The sequence below is a fragment of the Balaenoptera acutorostrata genome, chromosome 1, assembly GCF_949987535.1.
Source record: "Balaenoptera acutorostrata chromosome 1, mBalAcu1.1, whole genome shotgun sequence".
Taxonomy (NCBI): domain Eukaryota; kingdom Metazoa; phylum Chordata; class Mammalia; order Artiodactyla; family Balaenopteridae; genus Balaenoptera; species Balaenoptera acutorostrata.
In genome coordinates this window covers 54,224,541-54,250,057 of record NC_080064.1, presented here as the reverse complement: position 1 = coordinate 54,250,057, position 25,517 = coordinate 54,224,541, and the positions used below count along the sequence as shown (strand labels likewise).

The window sequence follows — 25,517 nt, the reverse complement described above, 5'->3', positions numbered from 1 at the left end:
GGGAGATCAACTTGGTACTTTGTGACCACCTAGAGGGGTGGGATAGGGAAGGTGGGAGGGAGGCGCAGAGGGAGGGGATATGGGGATATATGTATACATATAGCTGATTCACTTTGTTATACAGCAGAAACTAACACAACATTGTAAAGCAATTATGCTCCAATAAAGATGTTAAGGGAAAAAAACCCGAATACATGGCAAATCTCTATTATCAATGAATTTCTCTCAAGATTAGAGTTTGAATTTAATTCCAAATAAAAATAAAAATACCTGAAAACTGAATATGGCACTACAAATAAGGCCAAAATTTCCACTTTGGAGACATTTAAATTTGTTTGAAATTGGATATAATAACACATAACTCTCACAGCTCATCCTGAGGCTTGCCAAACACATAGTTCTAATCTCCTATCTTGACAAAGTGATTAATTCCTTATCCTTTTAAGATCTAGTCTCCTCTTAATATTTACTCTAAGTATTATTGTGAAACTGTTCATGCTAAATGAACTTTGTTGTCTTGTTGACTTTCCACTATACTACTACTCCTGCTATTCCACTTTTTGACTGACTTTCCTTTTCACAGTATTAACTAATTATATCTAGAATGCTTTTTATCTACATCTGCTCCCCCTCCAGATTTCAACTATTCTAGAGGAGAAGAAATATGTTTATCTTCTAGACCTCTGAATGTTCAGCACCTAACAGAGTTCAGTCCATAGTAGGTACACAATAAATATTTGTTTTGCTTTGCTTTTGTTTTCTATGATGGAAAAGACTTCTGAGCAGAGGTTTATGAAGAGTGAGAATGCCTGAAAGAACCACTACAAAGGATGAGAAAGAAAGCTGATAAAGGAAATAGAAGAGACCTGCTAGTAATATTGAGGGCTCAGTCAAGGGTGCTTATCGCAATCAAAAATCACAATTACACCGCAACTAGAGAAAGCCCGTGCACAGCAACAAAGACCCAACGCAGCCAAAAATAAATAAATAATTTTTTTAAAAAATCACAATTAAACAAGCTAATATGAGAAATAATCAGAAGTACAACAAACTGCAGAAATAAACTCCGAAAGAGTACAACTATTGTAATTATCAGGTATGGGATAAAATAAGTATGCATATGTTTAAAAAGTAGAAGGGTACTGAAAGGTGGACAAATAACAGAAAACAATTAAAGTTGACCAGGTACATGTAAAAGAAAACCAAATAAAACTACTAGAAATGAAAAATATAATAAATGAAAATAGAAATTTGGTATAGGTTAAATAGAAAATTATACAAAGCTCAGAAGATAATCAAGGAACCAGAAAAACTAAAGAAATTACTCAGAACACAGCACAGAGAGAAAAAATAACAGAAAATACAAAAAACAAGAATTTCAGAGACATGAAAAACAGTCTAACAGAAAGACTTATCAGAGATGCAAAAGGACAGAACAAGAAGAATGGAGAAAAACTATAATTAAAAGTGGCTGAAATTTCTTCAGATTTTAAGAAATATATGATTCTGAGTAGAATACAGTGAAATCCACATGAAAGACAGAGTTGATCTTAAAAGCAACCAGAGAGAAAAAACATAGAAATGACAGCTTCAAAACACTAGACAGACTATCTTGTCCTAAAGTGAGCAAAGATTTACTAAACAGAACACAAAAAGTACTAACCATTTAAGAAGATAAAAAAGTTAACCAGACTATATTAAAATTAAGAACTGTGCTCTTCAAAAGATAAACTGAGTGAAAAAGTAACGGAGTAGGAGACAACATTTCCTATAGACATATCCAAAAAAGGATTCATATCCATTATATATTAAGAAAACCTAGAGAGATAATCTAATAGAAGACATATTTAAATGGAAAAATATTCATGAAAATATGCTCAATTTCATAAGTTAGACAAATGCAAATTAAAATAAAATGTGGCTCTAATAAACATGGAAAAATACCAAGTATTGGTGAGCTGAGAGCAAGCAGAATTTGCATACACACCTGGTAGAAATACAAACTGGCACAACTGTTTTATAAAACTATTTGGTAGTATATACTGAGGCTGAACATATGAATACCCTATGACCCAGCAATTACATTCCCAGGTATACATACTGAATGAAAATCCATACACATGTTCATTCACCAAAGCACATGTACTAGAATATTCACAGCAGGGCTCTTAACGAATGCCAAAAATTGAAAACTATCCAAATGCCCACCAAGAGTAAAATGGATGAAGTGTGGCACATTCACACAATGCAATACTCAGAATACAAAAATATCCAGCTCCCAACAAGGTAAATAACACAACGTCTGGCAATCAATCAAGCATGCAAATAGGCAGGAAAACACAAGCCAAAATGAGAATACTCAACCAATCAAAACTGAACCCAACCTAACACAAATGCTAGAATTAGCAAACAAGTACATTGAAACAGTTATTACAGTATTACATATGTTCAAAAAGATAAGTAGAAGAAGATTAAGTAAGGAAGGAAGATAAGGAAGGAAGATTTTTTTTAATGGAACTTTTAGATATATAAACTACAATGACCAAGATGAAAAATATACTGACTAGGATTTATGGCAGATTAGACATTGCTGAGGAAAAGATCAAAAGATTAGTGAACTTGAAGACACAGCAATAGGAACTATCCAAATTAAAACACAGAGAGGAAAAAGAATTTTTTAAAAAATAAAAGCACATCTGTGAGATGTGGCACAATTTCATTCATGCTAATATATGTTCAACTGGAGACCCAGGAGAGGGAAGAGAGGGGAAGACAGAAAAAATATTTGAAGACAAAATGGCTGAAAAAATTCAAAATTGGTGAAAACTATGAAACAACAGGTTCAAGAAATTCAACAAAACCCAAGCACAAGAAACATGAAGAAAACTATACTTCACATCATAATCAAATTGTTCCAAACTAGTGATAAAAAAAAAATCTTTAAAGTAGTCAAGAAAAAAAAGACACATTATGTACACAGAAAGATAAGGATGACATCAGATTTCTCCCTGGAAACAAAATAAACAAGAAGATAGCAGGGCAACATCTTTAAAGCTACTGAAAGAAAAAAAAATCATCAACCCAAAATTCTATACCCAGCAAAAGTATCTTTCAAAAATGAAAGCAAAACCCTTTTTCAGAGACACAAAAGCTGAAGGAATGTATCACCAGCACACCCTGCACTATAAGAAATGTTAAAATAAGTCTTTCAAGCAGGAAAATAATGGATTTTAGCAGAAGGAAATATGGATTCACACAAAGGAATGAACACCAAAAATGATAACTATATGAGCAAATATATTATTTTTCTTATTACTTATATCTCTTTAAAGATATTGACTGTTTAAACAAAAATAATAACAATGTATTATGGCATGTATAAGATACAAATAAATAAAATGTATGACACCAGTAGCATAAAGACCAGGAGGAGGGAAGTGAAGTACACTACTCTAAGGTTCTTATACTATATGTGAGTTGGTATAATATCATTAGAAGGTAGACTGTGATAAGTTAAAGATATACCCTAAAACCTTAAAGTAACCCAGTAAAATAACACAATAAAAAGTTACAGCTAACCAGCCAATAAAGAGATAAAATAGAAATCAAAAAATATTCAATCTGAAAGAAGGTAGAAAAAGAGGAAAAGGGAACAAAGAGCAGATTTAACAAATAGAAACCAAATAGTGAGATAACAGACAAACCTAACTATATCAATAATCATATAGAATGTGAATACAGGCATACCTTGTTTTTGTTCTTCACTTTATTGTGCTTTGCAAATACTGCGTTTTTTACAAATTGAAGGTTTGTGGTAACCCTGTGTTGTCAGATGATGATTAGCATTTTTTAGCCATAAAGTATTTTTTAATTAAGGTACATATATTATTTTTTTAGACATAATGCTATTGTATACTTAATAGACTATAATACAGTATAAACATAACTTTCATATGCACTGGGAAACCAAAAAATTTGTGCAACTTACTTTATTGAAATATTTGCTTTATTGCAGTGGTCTGGAACCAAACCCACAATATCTCCGAGGTATGCCTGTAGTCTAAACAACTTAATTAAAAGGCAGAGATTATCAGATTGGATAAAAAAGCAAGACCCAACAATTTACTTCCTACAGGAAACGAACTTTAAATATAAAGAAAAATAGATTAAGTGTAAAAGAACATAAAAAGATATACCATATAACCCTAAGCAAAAGAAAGCTTAATATCAGACAAAGTAGATTTCAGACCAAAAAAATATCACCAGGAATAAAGAAGGGTTTTATAATTATAAAGGGGTCAATTCATTAACTGACCATAACAACTCTAAATGTTAATGTACCCAATAACAAAGCTTCAAAATTGAAGAAGCAAAAACTGATAGAATTGCAAGGAGAAACAAACAAATCCACAATTATAGTCAGAGATTTCAATATCCCTCTCATAAAAATTGGTAGAACAAGTAGGACAGAGCAAGAAGAGAGAAGACTTGAACTTAACCAACTTGACCTAACTGTCCTTATAGAACATTCCAGTAACAGAATACATATTCTTCTCAAGCACACAAAGAACATTTACCAAGTTATACCATATTTAGACCATAAAGCAAGTCTCAATAACTTCAAAGAGATTAGAGTCATAAAAATATTTTCTATGACCATGATGGAATTAAATTAAAAATCAATAACAGAACAAGATCTGGAAATTTTCCAAATCAAGTAATATACCTATAAACAATTGATTTCATCCTGCACACCCTTTCTTACTAAATGGCAAAAGTCATGTTTCAAAAAATTCCAAATTGTGGGATCTTATTTCCACAACATTTGGGCATAATCTTGGCAACATGTGGAATAACACAGATCCCTGAAAATAGTAGAGATAGTACAAGAACCAAGAGCACACAAAGGAAGACCCCTTGATACCTTACTTTCATGCCCTTTATGTCCTATAAAGAGATCCCTAGGCAAAGCTCCACCCTGGGCTGGTTTCAGTGCAGAAAAAACTTTTATTATTTTCTAGCCTCTGTGCTACCCTCTCTACTTATTTTTTTTTCCTTTTTTCCATGCACTATTTTGGGTTTTTTTTGTCCGTAGGTTAGAATCATTGTCTATAGATGCTCCTCAGCCCCAAAATTAGGAAGGAGAGAGCCTTATCTCTGTTATTCATGTTAAATCATTTGGGTCCCTAAGATAGAACTGGTATACTAGAGATAACCACAGATACAGTTTTTCCTTAATGGTCTCTGGGCCCATCATGTCCTGAACCATCTAAGAGAAAATCTGGTGGAGATTGACCAATGCACAGTAAATCTAAAAAGCTATGAGTACATAATGACACACAGAGAGAAAAGGTTAGCATTAAAATATTTCGAATGCGATAAACAGAATATTATATTTCTGTTGAAGCTATAAAGAAAGTCATGACAAAACAGAACAATAACCTTAGGACAACTGTTATGAACTAGAAATTCACCAAAGTAATACCATAATTATAGGATTAATAAACCTTTACATAATATGGGTTTGTATACCCACAACAGGAGAAATAATAAAGAAAATTAGTCCCCCATAATCAACAGACCTTTATGTCACATATTTCAAAAGTTTTAAAACTTCATTAACAACAAAAAAAATCCTTAATATGTTACTTCCACCATGTCATAATCCCTTTGTTTTTCTGAACAAATATTCTAATTCCCTTTTACCTTACCTTGATTATTGTGACCCCTCTTATTTTCAAAATGTATATTGAAATCTCTTTTCAAATGTGTATTTGATCTTATTCAGTGTTATTCCTCCTGTTTTCAGAATTATACTTGACTCACTTAAATTTGTATGCTTTTAAGTACAAGGGCCTCCTCCTCTCTGAGGATACCAAAAAATTCCTAGAAAGGTGTAAGAAGGTGGTTTGGGGTTAACTCATTAGAAAAGAGAATCTATAAAGTGGATGATAAGAACAGAAATATGATATTCTTCTGGCTAATGATTCATTCCCTTCATTCTGCATGTAGACATTTTTAAACAGCAAATGTCGTATTTCAAAAACTTCTGAGACTACAGTCTTATTTCTACAAAAATACAAGAATGTACTATTATACGCTATTTAAAATGGCAAAACCAAAGCAAACTAAATGTCTAACAATAGTAGAATGAATAATTTGTGGTAATTCATACAATGGAATATTATACAGCAGTAAAAATAAACTAGAACCTACACATAACATGGACAAATCTTAAAAACACAACCTTAAAAGCCATAAGCAAGTCACAGAAGCAAAACATAGTTCGATTTCATTTTCAAAAAGGTCAAAAATAGGAAACACTAAATTCCACCACTTTAGGATAGTAGAGTTTTTTGGCATGGGAAGGACTACAGTTGGGTAGAAGCACAAGGAGATTAAAACTTATTCATAATGTTGTACTTCTCTTGTCTAATAAAATTTCATTACTATTCTTGAAAGTGTATACACAAGGCTTTTGTCTTCTCTGTGTATGAGTAATTCATAATTTTTTAAATGTAAAGATTTTAAATAATATAAAATTATTAAAATAATAAAAATTCATATTTATAATAAAGAAAACAAAGAAGAAAAAGTCCTACTTCCACTGGATTCTGTCATATCTGCCATATGTCTTATAATGGTACTAAGATAGGCACTTGTTACTATGGGAGAGGTAGATGAAGATAAGACCAATACGCTGAGATTAGCAGAGTAGGAAGATGGACAGAACATGGGTCCTTGATGATGTCACAGAGGCACTGATTAACCAACCTAGAGCCATCCCTACGTCAGGACTTCCGCTTGTGAATGATAATAAATACCCTTACTGCTTTTAAGCTATTTTGAAATGGACTTTCTGCTTATTTGATCCAATCACATCCTTTCTAATTTGGTCTCTGTTTATAAGAACCTGTACTTCTGTTTTATCATGACTATCATAATGAAATTAATAATTTTGTAATTATTTGTTTAATGTCTCTCATCTACTGGACTGTAAGCTCCTTGAGTGTAAGTACTGTGCCTGCAATACTTTCAGCAGTAACCCCAGTGCCTGGCACATAACAGGCTCTTAATAAATACTTTTGGAATGAATGAATAACCTTATTCATCTAATCCACTAGTAGCGCATACTTGTTTTCAATATTTTTTGTTATTTCAACAAAGCTACAATAAACATCCTTGTACAAGTGTTCTACACATATACAGAGAACTTCTCTGGGGTAAATACTTAAAGGTAGAATTGTTAGATCCTAAGTTGTATGTATTATCAATTTTTCTAAGTACTTTCAAATTCATGAAGAGGTTGTACCAAGTTGCCTCCCATCAGCAGTGTTTGAGTTCCTATTTCTTCACAACCTTGCTAAAATTTGATATCATGAAGCTTTCAAATTTTTGCAAATTTGATAACTAAGAAACAGTATCTCATTTTAATTTGCACTCCCTTTATTACTGTGGTGAACATTTTCTTATGTTTGGCCACTTAAGTTTCTACTTTAAAAGCACCTGTTCATTTCCTTGGCTCATTTTTTTTGAATTGTCCATGTTTTTCATATTATTTTGTAGACTAATCCTTTGTCTAAGATATAGATGAAGAGATAACAGATGGACAGATAGATCTTCAATGTACACACACACACACACACACACACACACACACACACATATACCAATACAGAGAGAGAGAAAAAGAGAATGAGAGTGCGTATACAAATATCTTCTCTCTCTGTCTTGCTTCTAAACTTTGTTTATGGTGTCTTTTGTGATGCAGATTTTTAAATTTTTATTTGGTCAAATACATCAATATTTTCCTATACAGGCTGTGTTTTTATGTTTTATAAAAGCAGTTCTCTACCCCGATATCATAACCAATAAATCTTTAAAAGAATACGCTTTGGGGAATTCCCTGGTGGCGCAGTGGTTAAGAATCTGCCTGCTAATGTAGGGGACACAGGTTCAATCCCTGGTCTGGGAAGTTCCCACATGCCGCGGAGCAACTAAGTCCATGTGCCACAACAACTGAGCCTGTGCTCTAGAGCCCGCAAGCCACAATGGCGTGCCACAACTACTGAAACCCGCGTGCCCTAGAGCTCACGCGCCACAACTACCAAGCCCACACACTGCAACTACTGAAGCCCGTGTGCGATAGGGTCTGCATGCCGCAACTACTGAGCCCGCATGCTGCAACTACTGAAGCCTGTGTGCCTAGAGCCCGTGCTCCACAAGAGAAGCCACCACAATGAGAAGCCCGCACGCCGCAACAGAGTAGCCCCCGCTCGCCGCAACTCAAGAAACCCCACGCATCGCAATGAAGACCCAATGCAGCCAAATAAATAAATAAATAGAATACACTTTGGCTTTCGTGCATAACAAAGAGCCACACTCAGTAAATGCAGGTTAGCTGCTGTTAATTTTACCGCTTTTACTTTTCTATCCTTACCACTCCAGTGAAACTGATCTCTCAAAAGTCATCAGCAATTTCTCGCTGACAAATCCTACAGCCTCTACTCAGGTTTTTTTCCTGCTTAACCTCTTTTGAGCATTAGGCACTTTGTCCCAACTTTTCTCCTGAAAATCTCTTTCCTTCAGTCTCTATGATAAAATACTGTCATGGGTTTTGTCCTATATATTGCCTACTCCTTCTCAATTTCATTCACTGATTCTTCTTCATCAGTAGATCCTTAGAGATGAATATTCTCCACCTATACTTTCCATCAATGTGACCTTATTCATTAGCCTCAAATGCTACCTCTTTGAAAATAACTAACAAATCAATTCTAAACCACCTACTTCATTCAGACTGTTTACTTCTAAATGGCCTACTTCAAACACTACATGTCCCCGCAAAATCCACACTTCCTCTAGTATATCACATTTGGTTACTAACACTACCTATAATCCAAGACAGTAGGCTTTAAGTATTCTTTATCTTCTCTCTCTTATGACCTCAAATCCAATCATTTGTCAGATGCTATCAAGTCTACCTTAAAATATCTCAAGTCAATCCTCTCCATTTCCACTGCCCTATATCAGAGTCATCGTATCTTGCCTGATAACTGACTTCCAATGGTTCTTCTACATTGCTATCAGTTATTTTTCTAAAGCATGTATTTAGTTATGATTATCATATGCTCCTTCTGGGCAAGATCAATGTCCTAGCTAGCATGTTCTCAATACATGATCACCGAAAATAATTAAATGAAATCTGGTATTTTGTTGTTCAAAAACCTAGGATAATAATAACCATTGTAGTTAAGAAGCTGGGTACACCACCCCCTATCTCTCTGATAACTTAGAAAACTTGCTTGAACCAAAAATTCTGTGACATGTAGAAGTTCAAAGCTAGCCCTGCAGATTTCTGTTAATTCTACACAGCTTAAACTCTCTTGGTTCCTCCCCTCCCGCTTCTAACTCCTACAATGATATGAGTTGTCTTTTTCATTCCAGATGCCAAATCCATTCCCTTTCCAAAAGAACTTTTCCTGCATCAAGCATTTCATAAACTTACCTGACTTTGCTGAAGACCAGAGCACGTCAACAAGGAAACCTCTCAGTGAACATGCAGAATCCAACCACCCTTCTGGCTCGCTCTCCTTTCTCCCTCCCAAGCCCCATACCCTTGTCTTTCTTTCCCTGTATCCCTAATCCTAGCCCAAAACAAAACAGTCTTCTATTTGTCTCATTTGTATCTCCTATATCATTTACTTTTCATCTCGAGTTGAGGACCCCCAAGAATCCACTTACTGCTCAAAGTATTTCTTCCAAAAAATATATAATGCTATCCTTAAAAACAATTCTAATAACTTTTTCTCACATTCCTTTTATCATGAATAATAATATCATTTAGAATGCTTACATGTACAAGGCATATCACTAAACGCCTACGAAATAGGTATCATTAATACTTAGGGAAATTACATAACTTGCCAAAAATAACAACTAATCAGCAAAAAGAGCCAAAATTCAAACCCACATATGTCTCACCCTAAAGCCCGTACTCTCCTCTGCCTGTAAACAAATGACCTAACTCTTTAGCACAGCATTCAAGATGCTCCTCCATAATTTGATCCTTTTCATAATTCTCTCCCACCATAGTTACACTGGACACTTCTGTTTCCTAAATATACTGTCTAACATCTCAGTGCTATTGCTTTCATCATGCCATTCTATTTACCTAAAATGCATGCCTTCTTTATCCATCAACTTCCTACTCATCTTTCAAGAATACTGTGAGGACTCAATGAGTTAATACATGTAAATTACTTTAAAATCCTGTCTGGCGTATTATAAATACTCAATAAATGTCAGCTGTTACTATTACAAACCATTTAGGCTTTAGACAACTGCTGATGTGACCAAAAAAGATCAATCAAAAAAATGAATAAAAGCCTTGATAATCACATACTGTCACATACATTCTTCCCCTCTCCTCTCTCTCTCTCTCTCACACACACACAAACACACAAAAAACACACACACTCATACATACAAAATACCAAGCAAAGACATATAGTACAAAGAATGCCAGTATTAAAATGAAACATAGTCTTGGTTTAAAATTCAGCTCTGTCATCTAATACCTGTGTGATTTTGGACAAATTATTTAACTTCTCTAAACTCCGGCTTTCAAACGTATAGGATAGGGACACTTAAATCTACCTTGTAGGCTTGTTGTGAGAATTAAAGACATTTCCCAAAGAGTTTAGCATGATGTTTGACACATAATAGGCACTCAATAGGGGACATAAATTATTAAAAGAAAATATAGGATAATTACAGAAAGGATGAGGATATATGAAAATTCAGAAACATCAAATACAGTAAATAATTTCAGAAATTGGAGCATCCTTAAGAATTGGAAAACTTACCATTTTTTACGTTAACTAACGTGATACTTTTAATTATTATCATATATTTTAAAATTATCATCAGAGAACTTGATAAAGAATATTAAGATATTGACTCAAATAATATTTACTTAGCACTCATACGGTAAGTCCAAAATTATGAGGGATATAACAAATGGTGTATGACGGTATGAACTTTATTTTCAAGGAATTCACAAGAAACCCAAACCATATGGCAGTATTTTATGTGTTACATAAAATACAGGTTTTTAAAAGATAAATGCCAAAACATAGGCATAAAAAGTAGAATGGCAGTTGCCAGGGGCTGAAGGGAAGGGAGGAATGAGGAGTTATTGTTTAATGGGTACAGAATTTCAGTGTTACAAGATGAAGAGTTCTACAGATGAATGGTGATGATGGTAGCACAACATTATGAATGTATTTAATACCACTGAACCGTACACTTAAAAATGACTAAGATGGTAAATTTTGATATGTGTATTTTACCACAATAAAAATAACTGGAAGTAAAAAACAAAAAGAAATATGTCAAAAGTAGGTTAATCTGGAAATAAAATAATGAAAACAATTACACAATGAATTTCTACAAAGATTTTTAAATGGATCACAAATTTAGCACTTACCTTCATATTTAAAATGGTAACACTTTCCAAGCAATAATACAGGGGAATTTCTACTAAAATATGTCTTTGTTTTCAACACCCAACCTAAATGAGAAAAAGAGAAAAACAGTTTTGCAATTAAAGGATTTCAGACTAAAAGTTCAGCAGCATTTTCTTTTATTTAATTTCAAATCACCAATTCTCAATTATGGATGTGCATTTTTTACAAGTGTAGCAAAAGTATTTTGACAATGAACTGAAAATACAGACTACTTATGCTACTTTCAAATAAAGCAAAGTATTTTAACCACATTCTGCCCACTTAAAGAACATGGCAGAGAAAAAATCTGTTTTAATTTATTTTCAAACAGGTCACAATGTTCTTATGGTATAAAACTTAAAAGGTACAAATTCTACTCCAGTTTCCCTGACACCAACCTCTTTTCCCAAAGGCAACACATGTTACCAATTTCTTATATTTTCTTCCATTTTAGATATTTTAAAGGTTTAAAGTATTTGAAAATTCCAGTGAAGTAATTTAGGGAAAAAATCACACAGTACACTAATGCTTATGATAAAAGTGGATCTCTGAAGTTTCCTAGGGAAATCTGTTTTTACCCCATCATTTCAGCCAAATGAGGATTTCTGAAAGTGATGTATAAAGCTTTCAGACATTTTCATCTCAATTTTCCACCTCCCAATCCCCAATCCTCAACTCTTAGTTGCAAACTCTAATTCTTCCAATTTTCTTCCTACTAAACTGTCTATATCTAAAAGGAACTCTCCTTTTGGTTTTTTATGTTGCCATTAATAGTTCTCAATTTCCTGAGAAAAGCACTTGCCCATTACATTCCTGAATATTCCTAAGTGTATGAAATTCCTGAGTGCTAATGGCAGACTTAAAAGCAGCTCCTAAAATGCAAGAACATATAAATAAAAAGAATCTGAAATTGGGAGTTAAGAGACTTAGGTCTAGTCTTAAGCAGACTAACATTTATATTTAACAGAGTTGTTACAAAATTTTAAATGAGCGATTTTTATGAAAGTGCTCCCTTAAGTACTATAATACAAATAAGCATAAAGAACAAGTAAATTAAAATATGTATTTATAATAAAAATCATGCAAGTATCTGAGTTTGGTAGTGAAAAAGAAAGAATGGAGGAACTTCCCCGGTACTGCAGTGGTTAAGAATCTGCCTGCCAATGCAGGGGACATGAGTTTGATCCCTGGTCCAGGAAGATTCCACATGCTGTGAAGCAACTAAGCACGTGCACCACAACTACTGAGCCTGTGCTCCAAAGCCTGCGAGCCACAACACTGAGCCCGCGTGCCACAACTACTGAAGCCCGCGCACCCTAGAGCCTGCGTGCCGCAACTACTGAGCCCACGTGCCGCAACTACTGAAGCCTGCATGCTCTAGGGCTCGCGTGCCACAACTACTGAGCCTGCATGCTGCAACTACTGAAGCCTAGAGCCCGTGCTCCGCACCAAGAGAAGCCACTGCAAGTGAGAAGCCCAAGCACCGCAATGAAGACCCAACGCAGCCAAAAAAAAAAAAGAAAGAAAGAATGGAAAGTCAAATACAGTAATCAGGCTTTGGATTATTGCAACACTCCCCCAAAATGGCTTATCTGTAATCAGTTTTTCCCCACTCTAGCATATGCCACATATCCCTGCCAAATTAATCTCCCTGTGGCTCAGCTTTGATTAGGTAACTTGTCTGCTCAAAAACCATCCTCAATGATTCATTACCTAACAGATTTATAATGAACTTCTCTGTGATACTAAAGACTTTCCACAATATGATACAAATCACCTTTACAGTCATCTTTTCCACTACTTCTCATCTATACTCAAAGTGGGCTTTACTATTTGGTTCATACTATTCCATAACAAAAATATCCTCCCCAATATCAGCCCATTTAAATCCATTTAAATCTTCTTCTTCTGACTCAAACATGCACTTCTAAGACATCTTTTCCTGTTCCCACCTATCTCTCATTCTCTTCTCTGAACTCCAATGGGAAAATAGTATTTACTGACCATCTATTTTATACTAGGAACTAAGCTAGGTGCTTTATAGACATTGTTTCATAGGAGTATTATTAGCACCATACTAGAATGATTCTAATCCCCAAAATGATAACAATCCCCTCTCCCCAAAAGGCAATACTTCAAAGCAAATCCTAAGAACTTCATAAAAACAACCTCAAAAACTAACAGACAAAAAACCTTTACGGAGGAACTTCTCTCTTTCTCCCTATGCTTTACCCTCTACCTGTATACCCTCTTACCAGTCACCAGTCCTTCCGAAAGAAAAGAAAGGTGAATCTGACAAGTCAGAGCCTGAGGCTTTGCAACGATCTACATTTTACACGAGCAATGAGTTATAGTGCACACACCAGGCAGAAGTTGTCTCTTAATGGCTAGGCCTGGAATTGACATAGCTTCATTTCTAACTCATTCTATTGCTTGATATGAGACACAAGCCAGCCCAGATTCATATGAGAAAAGAGACAACACAAAACGTGATTCACTGAGGACTGTCTTTGGAGACTAGCTACCATAAACAAAATGTTACCAAAAAACCGATAGTCCATTAAGTCAGCAATTTGAAAATCACAAGCCAGGCTTTAAAAGATGCAAACAAGCCAAAGAGCACAGAAATAGTAGAGATGATAATGATTTTCTGGAGGAACAGAAACACCCAGAAGGATGATTTACTTCTTAATATTTTAAAAAGGAAATCAAGTTTACATACCTCATAAAGTCATGTAAATATGGGGGGGGAGCAAAAATGAAACACTTTTTCAAGAAAGTAAGGTCCAGGGCTTCCCTGGTGGCGCAGTGGTTGAGAATCTGCCTGCTAATGCAGGGGACACGGGTTCGAGCCCTGGTCTGGGAAGATCCCACATGCCACGGAGCAGCTGGGCCCGTGAGCCACAACTACTGAGCCTGCGCGTCTGGAGCCTGTGCCCCGCAACGGGAGGGGCCGCAATAGTGAAAGGCCCGCGCACCGCGATGAAGAGCGGTCCCCGCACCGCGATGAAGAGTGGCCCCCACTTGCCGTAACCAGAGAAAGCCCTCGCACGAACCGAAGACCCAACACAGCCAAAAATAAATAAATAAATAAATAAAGTAGCTATAAAATTAAAAAAAAAAAAAAAAAGAAACGAAGACCCAACGCAGCCAAAAATAAAAAAAAATAAAAAAAAATAAAAAAAAATAAAAAAAAAGAAAGTAAGGTCCAGTTCTTTTAAATTTTAAGTGCTATGCCATTTCTAGTTCCATCTTTATATAATATTGACATTGATAAAAAATAATCCTAAATTATGTTCAGTGTATTCAGAGAACAGCAAGAATAGGGAGCAAGGGAGGCTGGGTTTGAATACAAGTTTCAAGACTTACCTAGATATACAACCTTGAATATGTCACCTAATCTCAGTTTTCTAATTTGCACAAAAAGAATACCTTAGAAACATATTAGGTTTAAATCTCAGAAAGATATCTAACTCAGAAAGATATGAAATTTAAATGAGAAGGTACATAAACTACAACATACTAGTGGGTGCTCAATCGATTTTAATCCTTCTTAAACCATCCATACTACACAAACTCTAAACAATGAAAATACATTCAACATTTTAGAATAATTTTCACCAATAAAAATAAAACTAACTTAAAACTATCTAGAACATGTAGCTACCCTGAACAATCTGTTCTTCAGAGATTAGGGATTACCATAATCTTATGATGCCCACTTAAATATCTAGATAGGGAAAGCTACACATATGTAAATAATAGGTTAAATAACAATTCCTAGGTCACTGCTGAAATGTGTTGAGTACCTGTATGACAATGTTCAGACCTTATAAATGAAATCTTCATCATATAACCTATCCATCAGATTAAATGGTTGAAAAAGAACATAAGCCTCTGTTTGCAGATGACATGATTTACACACAGAATGAATCCACAAAAAATTATTAGAATAAAAGAGATTATCAAGTTTACAAGATACAAGATCAAATCATAAAAATCAACTGTATTTCTATATACTAGCAATGAAGAGTCTAAATGAAATGAAGAAAATTCATTTTAAAATAGCATTGAAAAGAATAAAATACTTAGGAATAACTTTAACAAAAGAAGTGCCAAGACTTGCACACAGAAAACTACAAAACATCATTGAAAGAAATTAAAGACCTAAATAAATGGAAAGACATCCCATGCCCATGGATTGGAAGACTTAATATGGCAATATTCTGTTAATATGCCAATACTCTGAAAATTGATCTACAGATTCACTAAAATCTATATAAAAATCCCAGCTGGATTTCTTGCAGAAATTGATAAGAGGATCAAAAATTCATATGGAAAATGCATGGAATCCAGAACAGTCAAAACAATCTTGGAAAAGAAGAACAAAGTTGGAGGAATCATACTTTCCAATTTCAAATTTTACAAAAAGCTAAAGTAATCAAAAGAATGTTCTACTGGCATAAGAACAAACATACAGATTAATGGAATAGAATTGAGAGTCCAGAAATAAACCTTTACATCTATGGTCAACTGATTTTAGATAAGTGTGGCAAGACCAGTCAATGGAGAAAGAATATTCTTTTAAACAAATGATGCTGGGACCAGATAGCCACATACAAAGAATAAAGTGGAACCTCTACCTCACATCATATGCAAAAATTAACTAGAAATGGATCAAAGACCTAAATACAAGAGCTAAAAAGATAAAAACTCTTTAAAGAATACGTGCAAATCTTCATGACCTTGATTTAAGCAACAGTTTCTTAAATACAACATCAAAAGCACAAGCAACAAAAGGGAAAAAAATAGGTAAATTGGACCTCATCAAAAAGTAAAAGTTTTGGGCTTCCCTGGTGGCGCAGTGGTTGAGAGTCTGCCTGCTAATGCAGGGGACACGGGTTCGAGCCCTGGTCTGGGAAGATCCCACATGCCGCGGAGCGGCTGGGCCCATGAGCCACAATTACTGAGCCTGCGCGTCTGGAGCCTGTGCTCCGCAACAAGAGAGGCCGCGATAGTGAGAGGCCCGCGCACCGCGATGAAGAGTGGCCCCCGCTTGCCACAACTAGAGGAAACCTGCGCACAGAAACGAAGACCCAACACAGCCATAAATAAATAAAATAAATAAATAAAAATTAAAAAAAAAAAAAGTAAAAGTTTTATGCTTCAATGGACACTATGAAGAAAGTGAAAAGACAATCCAAGAATGGGAGAAAATATTTGCAAATCATATATTTGCTGAGGGATTTTTATCTAGAATATATAAAGAACTCTTACAACTCAATAATAAAAAGACAACCCAATTTTAAAACATGCAAAAGATTTGAATGGACATTTCTTGAAAGAATATATACAAATTGGCAATAAATACATAAAAAGAGGATTAACTTCATATGTTCATCAGGGAAATACAATCAAACTCACAGTGAGATACTTCACACTCACTAGAATGGGTCTAATTAAAAAGATAGACATTAACAAGTATTGCTGAGGATGTGGAGAAATTCAAACCCTCAAACATTTCTGGTAGGAATGTATAATGGTGAAAACAGTTTGGAAAACAGTTTGGTAGTTCCTTAAAAAGTTAAACTTAGGGTAAACATATGATCCAGCAATTCTACTCCTAGGTATATAACCAAGAGAACTGAAAACATATGTTTACACAAAAACTTGTATACAATATTCATAGCAGCATTATTCATATAGCCAAAAAGTGGAAACAACCCAAACATCTATCAACTAATGAGTGGGTAAAGAAAATGTGATATATCCATACAATGAAATATTATTCAGCCGTACAAGAGAATGAAGTATTGATATATACATGCTACAACATGAATTAACTTTCAAAACGTTATGTCAAGTGAAAGGAGTCAAAAACAAAAGGCCACAAGTTATACGATACCATTTATATGAAATGTCCAGAATAGGCAAATCCAGAGAGGCAAAAAGTAGACTGGTGGATGCCAGGGATTGGAGAGGTGGGGAGGAATAGGGAGTAGTTGCTAATGGGTACAAGGTAGCTTTTGGTGGTGATGAAAATGTTCTGGAATTAGATAGTGATGATGGTTGTACATTCCTGTGAGTGTACTAAAAACCACTGAATCATACACTTTAAAAAGGTGAATTTTAGTAGTATATGATTTAAATCTCAATTTTCAAAAAATTAATGTCTATAATCTTCAAAATACAATGTCAAGTTATTATCAAGTTTTAACTGTCTAAATAGCTAGCTGGCCATGACTTCCAGTGAACCAGGAGCCAACAGCCAATTGTGTTTTACCTGAATTTGCACTGTCAAGGGGTTTTACTAAATTTTATCATTCCTATCTTATGGATATGAACTTCTTCCAGTTGAAACTGGTTCTGCTGAGTATTTCTCCATCTTTGAAGGATTTTTCATCTCCAATTTGTTTCTAGTCTTAAGTGGGCTTCAAAACCACCATATGATCCTTATTGGATTTGTATGCAAACCAAGAGTAACTAAGTTAAAAATAAGAATCTGAGTGTGTTCCTAGAAGAAAGTCATATGTATCAGCATGTGAACTTTAAATGGTCTGCTTTGTGTGTTCAGCGGTCTATTTTGCTTGCTTCCTGGTTCATACATGAGGTTGCCTGATGCTGAGTCTGAAAATCTGAGGTATTATCATCACCTGAATAAATTCTATCTTCTTTGGAATTTTCTTTTTTAAAGGACCACATGATATGCCTGAGTTTCTAAGCAATGTTTATGATGGTATTTGGCTCTCTCTTCAGGTAGTATTCTTATCTACATTCCTTACAGAAATATTTCATTCAAAGAGAATCTCAGCAATTGTCAGTGATTTAATAAGGGAGATAATACATGTCTTCAAATATTTCTTTGGATTTATACAGTTTTCAAATCTTGATACTTACTATATTTCATATTGTTCCAAGCAGATATAAATTTAGTTTTTAGCTTGTCAACTTCATCTGTTCCTGTGGCCTCCATATTCAGATTCTAAAGAAAAAGCCATCACTTGATTGCATTCTTCTGTAAGTTTAGACTTTTGTTCTGACATAAAGAAAAGAAGTTAAAGAAAAATAAGTAATGAGTACATATTATATGGTGCACTATCTATATGGTGCACTATCTGCTAAAGTTACTTAAGTGATTAAATACAACTTGAACTGGAAATGAGCAAATCAATTTTTCATTTTACAGAATAGAATACAATATACTCTAAAAATATTTTAATTACAAAATATATTTTATTGTTGTATATTTTATGTACAATAAAAATTATCACACAAAACCAAACAAAATCCCCCAGACACTCACAATTAAGAACAATAACTTAGTAACACAAGTCAGTCTTCGTGAGATTATTCAAGACTTGTTTCATTTGTAATCAGAGAGGGTGATTTGAAATCGTATAAGAAATGGCGGCTATCTTCAGAATGGAGGCTTCCACTTCTATTGATTAAGTCACTAGTTTCATATAAAGCCTAGTTGTTTTTTTTAATTAAGGCATTTCCTATATTTCCAATACATCCTTGCTTCCTACTGCAGCATTTTTTTTTTTTTTTTAATGGCTGTGTTGGGTCTTCGTTTCTGTGCGAGGGCTTTCTCTAGTTGTGGCAAGTGGGGGCCACTCTTCGTCGCGGTGCGCAGGCCTCTCACTATCGCGGCCTCTCTTGTTGCGGAGCACAGGCTCCAGACGCGCAGGCTCAGTAATCGTGGCTCACGGGCTCAGTTGCTCCGCGGCACGTGGGATCTTCCCAGACCAGGGCTCGAACCCGTGTTCCCTGCATTGGCAGGCAGATTCTCAACCACTGCACCACCAGGGAAGCCCAGCATTTTAAAAAAAATCGAATGGCTTAAATTTACAAGACAATGTTTTCTTACTTTAAAATAAGAATAAATGTAGCTTATAAGTATTTAACTTACTTGAGGGAAAATTGATATACGTGATATGTAATCTGAAAGAGGAACAAATTATAACTGAAAATGTTTGAGCTTATTTGAAATAATTCACAGACAGTTTTCTTTTCAAGAAAAGAATGCCACACAGAACATTATCCTTTCAGGGTTATAAATATCAACTCAAAGGTATCGATACATTTGTTTCTCTGACAATAGGCATTCCGTTTTATAATATGTATTAGAAGCTACTAATTATACATTATAACTGTGACAGAAGAAAGCATGGTCCACCGGAAGAATTTAAAAAGCCAATGCGACTAAGCACAGAATCCAAAAAAGTGGCATGAGATGTGGCTATCGGGTTAGACAGTGGCCGAAGCACACAGGGCCTTGTAGACCATGTTAAGGGTTTTGTTCTTTATCCAAAGAGCAACTGGTTCCAAACAGGAATATCAGAATCAGATTCTGTGGGTTTGTTTGGGGTTTTTTTGACTCCAACACAGAGAACAGATTGAAAAGGGACAAGAGTAAAGGGTGAGAGTTTACTACTACTGTATAGGATGAGAGAGATGGTAGCTTGGACTAGAGCAGTGGAGAAGGACAGAAATGGACATATGAAGAAACGTCAAGAATTCATTAGGTCTCAGTGATAAAATGGATGTGAAAGGTGAGAAAGAGGAATATGTCAAAGATACACCCAGGTTTCTGGCTTGTGAAATTAAATAGTTGATGCCAATCACTTAAATAGGGAACATTAAATTAGGGGGACTTCCCTGGTGGCTCAGTGGTTAAGAATCCGCCTGCCAAAGCAGGGGATATGGTTCGATCCCTGGTCCAGGAAGATCCCACATGCTGCGGAGCAACTAAGCCCATGCGCCACAACTACTGAGCCAGCACTCTAGAGCCCACAAGCCACAACTACTGGGCCCATGTGCCACAACTACTGAAGCCCACGTACCTAGAGCCTGTGCTCCACTACAAGAGAAGCCACGGCAATGAGAAGCCTGCACACTGCAACGAACAGTAGCCCCCGCTCACCGCAACTAGAGAAAGCCCGCGTGCGGCAAAGAAGACCCAACACAGCCAAAACTAAATAAAATTTTTGTTAATTATTTTTAAAAATAGGGAACATTAGGAGAAGGGCAGGTTAGAGGGAGAAGGTCATGAATTGGATTTATGTGGAGTTTGAGATGGCTCTGAGATATAGTAGGGAATCATTCATTTTTATTTAATCACTCGATAAATTATTGCCAGGCACTGTTCTAGGTAGTGCAGATATAGCTTAGGGCAAAGGGAGTAAAATACTTGCTTTCATGACGCTTACATTCTAGACGTTCTAGAGAGGCCAACAAGGCAGTTGGATATATAGCTCTGGAGCTCAAAGGTGAGGTTTGGGTGAGAGCTATTAATTTGAGAATTGCTGAGGTACAAATGAAGAGTTAAGAGCTATAAACATGTTTCTCAAGGATTCTGCCTCATCCATGATGGTACCCCAGCCTTGAGGATGATATTCAAAGCCCTTCATGAAATTACATCTGCCCACTTACTCACCTTTCTCTCTTGCCACTCCCACACATGCACTATATACTAAAGCCATTTTTAATATTAATATTAAAGCTTCCTAAACTTGACATGCTAATACCTCCATGCCTTTGCATGTGCTCTTCCCTCCACCTACAATGCCTTCCTGCTCACCCTCATTTTTTGACTGTCTTATTATCATGAGTCCCTACGACCCAGCTTAAGTTTCTCCTCCTCTGGTAAGATTAGTAAGATTTTTACCCTCCTCCCAACCTCAAACTAAGACAGAAGCCCCTCTTCTTAGCTCCTTAGGAGCCTATGTCTTCCTCTATCACAGCACTCATCACACTGTATTGTAATAACTTGCTTCTTACCTGCCTCTTACACCAGACAGTAAACTTTTCAAATGTCCTTAAATTCTGCCTGGCACACAATTGTTTCTCAAAATGTTTATTAAATGAATCAGTGAACTGAAAAATTATGAAACATAAGCAGTAGTCTTACCTGCTGTAATTAGAATTCTTTAACTGACAACTAGAATAAAGAAAAAAATTTCCTCCCAAAAGTGCATTATTTAACAAAATTTGGAAAAGCAAGAAGGAGAAAAGTTTATAAAATGCGTGATTATATATAGTGCATCCACATGATGGGTTATATATCCATTAAAAATGCTTACAAAGAGTCTGTGAAAATGGGGAAACACTATGCAAAATCTAAAACTTTATGTATCACACAATACTGCCTGGGGGCTGAGGGGGAGGTGAAGGAGTAAAAAAAAGTATACCAAATTGCTGACAATAGTTTCCCTGACAAATTGCGTATGGCTATTTTTTTTTATCACTATCGCTCACCTTTTCCAAATCTTATACAAAAAACACACGTAATTTTTAGAATTTAAAAAGTTTATTTTTAGGGACTTCCCTGGTGGTCCAGTAGTTAAGACTCCGAGCTCCCAATGCAGGGGGCCCTGGTTCTATCCCTGGTCAGGGAACTAGATCCCGCATGCCACAACTAAGAGCCCACATGACGCAACTAAAGATCCCACATGCCACAAATAAAAAGATCCCGAATGCCGCAACGAAGATCCCATGTGCCACAACTAAGATGCGGCACAGCCAAATGAATAAATGTTAAAAAATATATATAAAGTTTATTTTTAAAAAGCCACCAACCATGAATCTTCTAAATACAAAATATTTAAAATAAGAGAATGTAAGGAACTTCCATACTGTTCTCCATTGTGGCTGCACCCATTTACATTCCCACCAACAGTGTAGGAGGGTCCATTCTTCTCCACACCCTCTCCAGCGTTTATTGTTTGTAGACTTTTGGACGATGGCCATTCTGACCAGTGCGAGGTGATACCTCATTGTAGTTTTGATTTGCATTTCTCTAATAATTAGCAATGTCTAACATCTTTTCATGTGCCTTTTGGCTATCTGTATGTCTTCTTTACAGAAATATCTATTTAGGTTTTCTGCCCATTTTTTGATTGGGTTATTTGTTTTTTTTATATTGAGTTGTGTGAGCTATTTGTATATTTTAGAGATTAATCCCTTGTCGGTCACATCATTTGCAAATATTTTCTCCCAATCTGTAGGTTGTTTTTTCATTTTGTTTATGGTTTCCTTTGCCGTGCAAATACTTTGATTTAATTAGGTCCCATTTGTTTCTTTTTGTTTTTATCTCCATTACTCTAGGAGACAAAGCCAAAAAGATATTGCTGTGATTTATGTCAAAAAGTGTTCTGCCAATGTTTTTTGGGGGGTTTTTGTTTTGTTTTATTTTTTGGCTGCATTGGGTCTTTGTTGCTGCACATGGGCTTTCTCTAGTTGGGCAAGTGGGGGCTACTCTTCCTTGTGGTGTGCGGGCTTCTCATTGTAGTGGCTTCTCTTGTTGCAGAACACGGGCTCTAGGCACACGGGTTTCAGTAGTTGCAGCACGCAGGCCCTAGAGCACGCAGACTTCAGTAGTTGTGGCATGCGGGCTCAGTAGTTGTGCCTCATGGGCTCTAGAGCGCAGGCTCAGTAGTTGTGGCACACGGGTTTAGCTGCTCCATGGCATGTGGGATCTTCCCAAACCTGGAAAGATCAAACCTGTGTCCCCTGCATTGGCAGGCAGATTCTTAACCGCTGCGCCACCAGGCAAGTCCCTCTGCCTATGTTTTCCTCTAGGAGTTTTATAGCATCCGGTCTTACATTTAGGTCTTTAATCCATTTTGAGTTTATTTTTGTGTGTGGTGTTAGAGAGTGTTCTAATTTCATTCTTTTACATGTAGCTGTCCAGTTTTCCCAGCACCACTTACTGAAGAGACTGGAGGTTCTTTAAAAAACCAAAAATAGAACTACCATATGATTCTGCAATACCACTCCTGGGCATATATAGGGACAAAACTAATTCAAAAGATCCATTCACCCTAATGTTCACTGCAGCACTATTTACAATAGCCAAGACATGGAAGCAACCTAAATGTCCATCGATAGATAAATGGATAAAGAAGATGTGATATATATATACAATGGACTATTACTCAGCCATAAAAAAGAATGAAATAATGCCATTTGCAGCAACATAGATGGACCTAGAGATTATCATATGAAGTAAAGCAAGCCAAAGACAAACATCATATGATATCGCTTATATGTGCAATTTAAACAAAAATGATACAAATGAACTTACATAAAGAACAGAAACAGACCCACAGACAAAGAAAACAACCTTATGGTTACCAAAGAGGAAAGGGGCGGGGGAGGGATAAATTAGGAGTTTGGGATTAACATATACACACCACTCTATTAAAAATAAATAACCAACAAGGACCTACTATGTAGCACAGAGAACTATACTCAATATTTTGTAATAACCTATAAGGGAAAAGAATCTGAAAAAAATAGACCTATGTATGTATGTATAACTGAATCACTTTGCTGTAAACTTGAAATAACACAACATTGTAAATCAACTATACTTCAATAAAAATGAATAAATTAAAAAATAAAAATAAAATAAGAGAATGTACATGCATGTATTTTCTTTCTAAGTTAGAAAGAAAGTAGGCCACAGGGAGGACCTTGGTTCAAAGAGTTCCCAATACCAGCTACCAGGAACACTCTGGACAGTCCTTAGCAACAGTGTGAAAGTCAACATGACTTTCAAGTGTGCTGGGGGAAAATCAAGACAAAATGAGACATTTTCTATGAGGAAAGTCTGTATATTAGATAAAGACTCCTAAATAAATAAATAAATAAATAACCAAGGTAAGATGCTGTGACAGATACAGAAATTAATGAGACAAATATACTAACCTCAAGGAACTTAGAGTGGAATAAATTGTTAAATTATTCTTTTACTGTTATTTTTACTTCAAACTCCTGCTACTTATAGACTATTTACTCAGAGTAATTTTACCCCAAACTTGAAACATTTGAAATGTTTTTGGAACATCTCAACTATTTTATAAGAATGCATTTATTGCCATTGTTTAATATAGAGTACATGGAAAGAATAAAATTATTATCATAAGGTCAAATTAACTAAGCTGTTATTAGTTTAACAATTCAGCATAGTTACTTTCCATATAACTAAAATTGAATTCCAATCTTCTATAAAGACAGAAACCCACTTTATTTCCATAACAAAAATTTAAATGGCTGTTTCTAAAAATCCTAACTTTTTAGAGCAGAGATGATTTTGAAAGGTGATCCCTCGAACCATATTAGAAAGTACTATAAACTAAAACACTTTAAAAAGGAACCAAAAATTCCTAATGAGGAAAGCATTTTCCTTACTGCATATTAAAACACATTATAAAACTACAGTAATTAAGTTTAGTAATACTTAAATTTATTGATCTTATTAGCAAAGGATGACACTGAGTAAAACATAACAGGGAGTAGAGAAATAAATCCAAATATATTTGAGAATTTAGTGACTGATACAAGAGATATTTCATATCAGTGAGAAAAGATAGCTGATTTAGTAAATAGTACTGGAATAATAAACTAGCCAGTTTAAAAATAAAGCTACCTCACACATTATAAATTCTAGACCAATTACAGAATTAAATGAAAATGCAAACACATGGCATGTTTGCACATACTACAGGGAAGTATTGATTTAAATGTTTTTAACAGTCTTGTAGAAAAGACCTTTCTAAGCATGGTATGCAATACTAGAAATCAGAAAGGAAAATGTAATCACATAAAAAAGAAAACTTCTGCCAGGAAGAAGAAAAAGAAAGCATTAACAAGGTTGACTTGCAATTCATAAATTAAGAAAAAAATCCAATTCATATTGTATAGACAAAGCATTAATGTCCATAATATACAAAGAGCTCTTAAAAATCAATCAGAAAAAAAAAACTAAATGGAAAAAAAAACAAGCATTCTGAAAGAAAAGGACCAATAAACATATGAAAATATTTTCAACCTTACTAGATCAAAGTAATGCACATTAAAGAAATTTAATATTTTTTTCATATTCACAAGAGATATTAGCAAGCCTGAGGTAACAAGCATTTTACAAAATTATTTCTCAGATAACAAACTCCTTGAGGGCAGAGAATGTGTCTTGTTCACTACTATATCCTCACACCTAGC

At 35.2% G+C, this 25,517-nt stretch overlaps 1 protein-coding gene across 1 annotated transcript in view; it reads right to left on the bottom strand.

The window, feature by feature from the left end:
• The window catches only part of ATG4C (autophagy related 4C cysteine peptidase), an 85,616-nt gene that overhangs the window by 38,758 nt on the left and 21,341 nt on the right, over nt 1–25,517 (bottom strand). The window contains exons 2-3 of the mRNA XM_007164341.2: nt 18,408–18,546; nt 11,492–11,575 (exon numbers count right to left, since the gene is read on the bottom strand). Coding sequence (XP_007164403.2) covers nt 11,492–11,575; nt 18,408–18,483 — 160 coding nt within the window. The 5' untranslated portion in view covers nt 18,484–18,546. The remainder of the gene's footprint in view (nt 1–11,491; nt 11,576–18,407; nt 18,547–25,517) is intronic.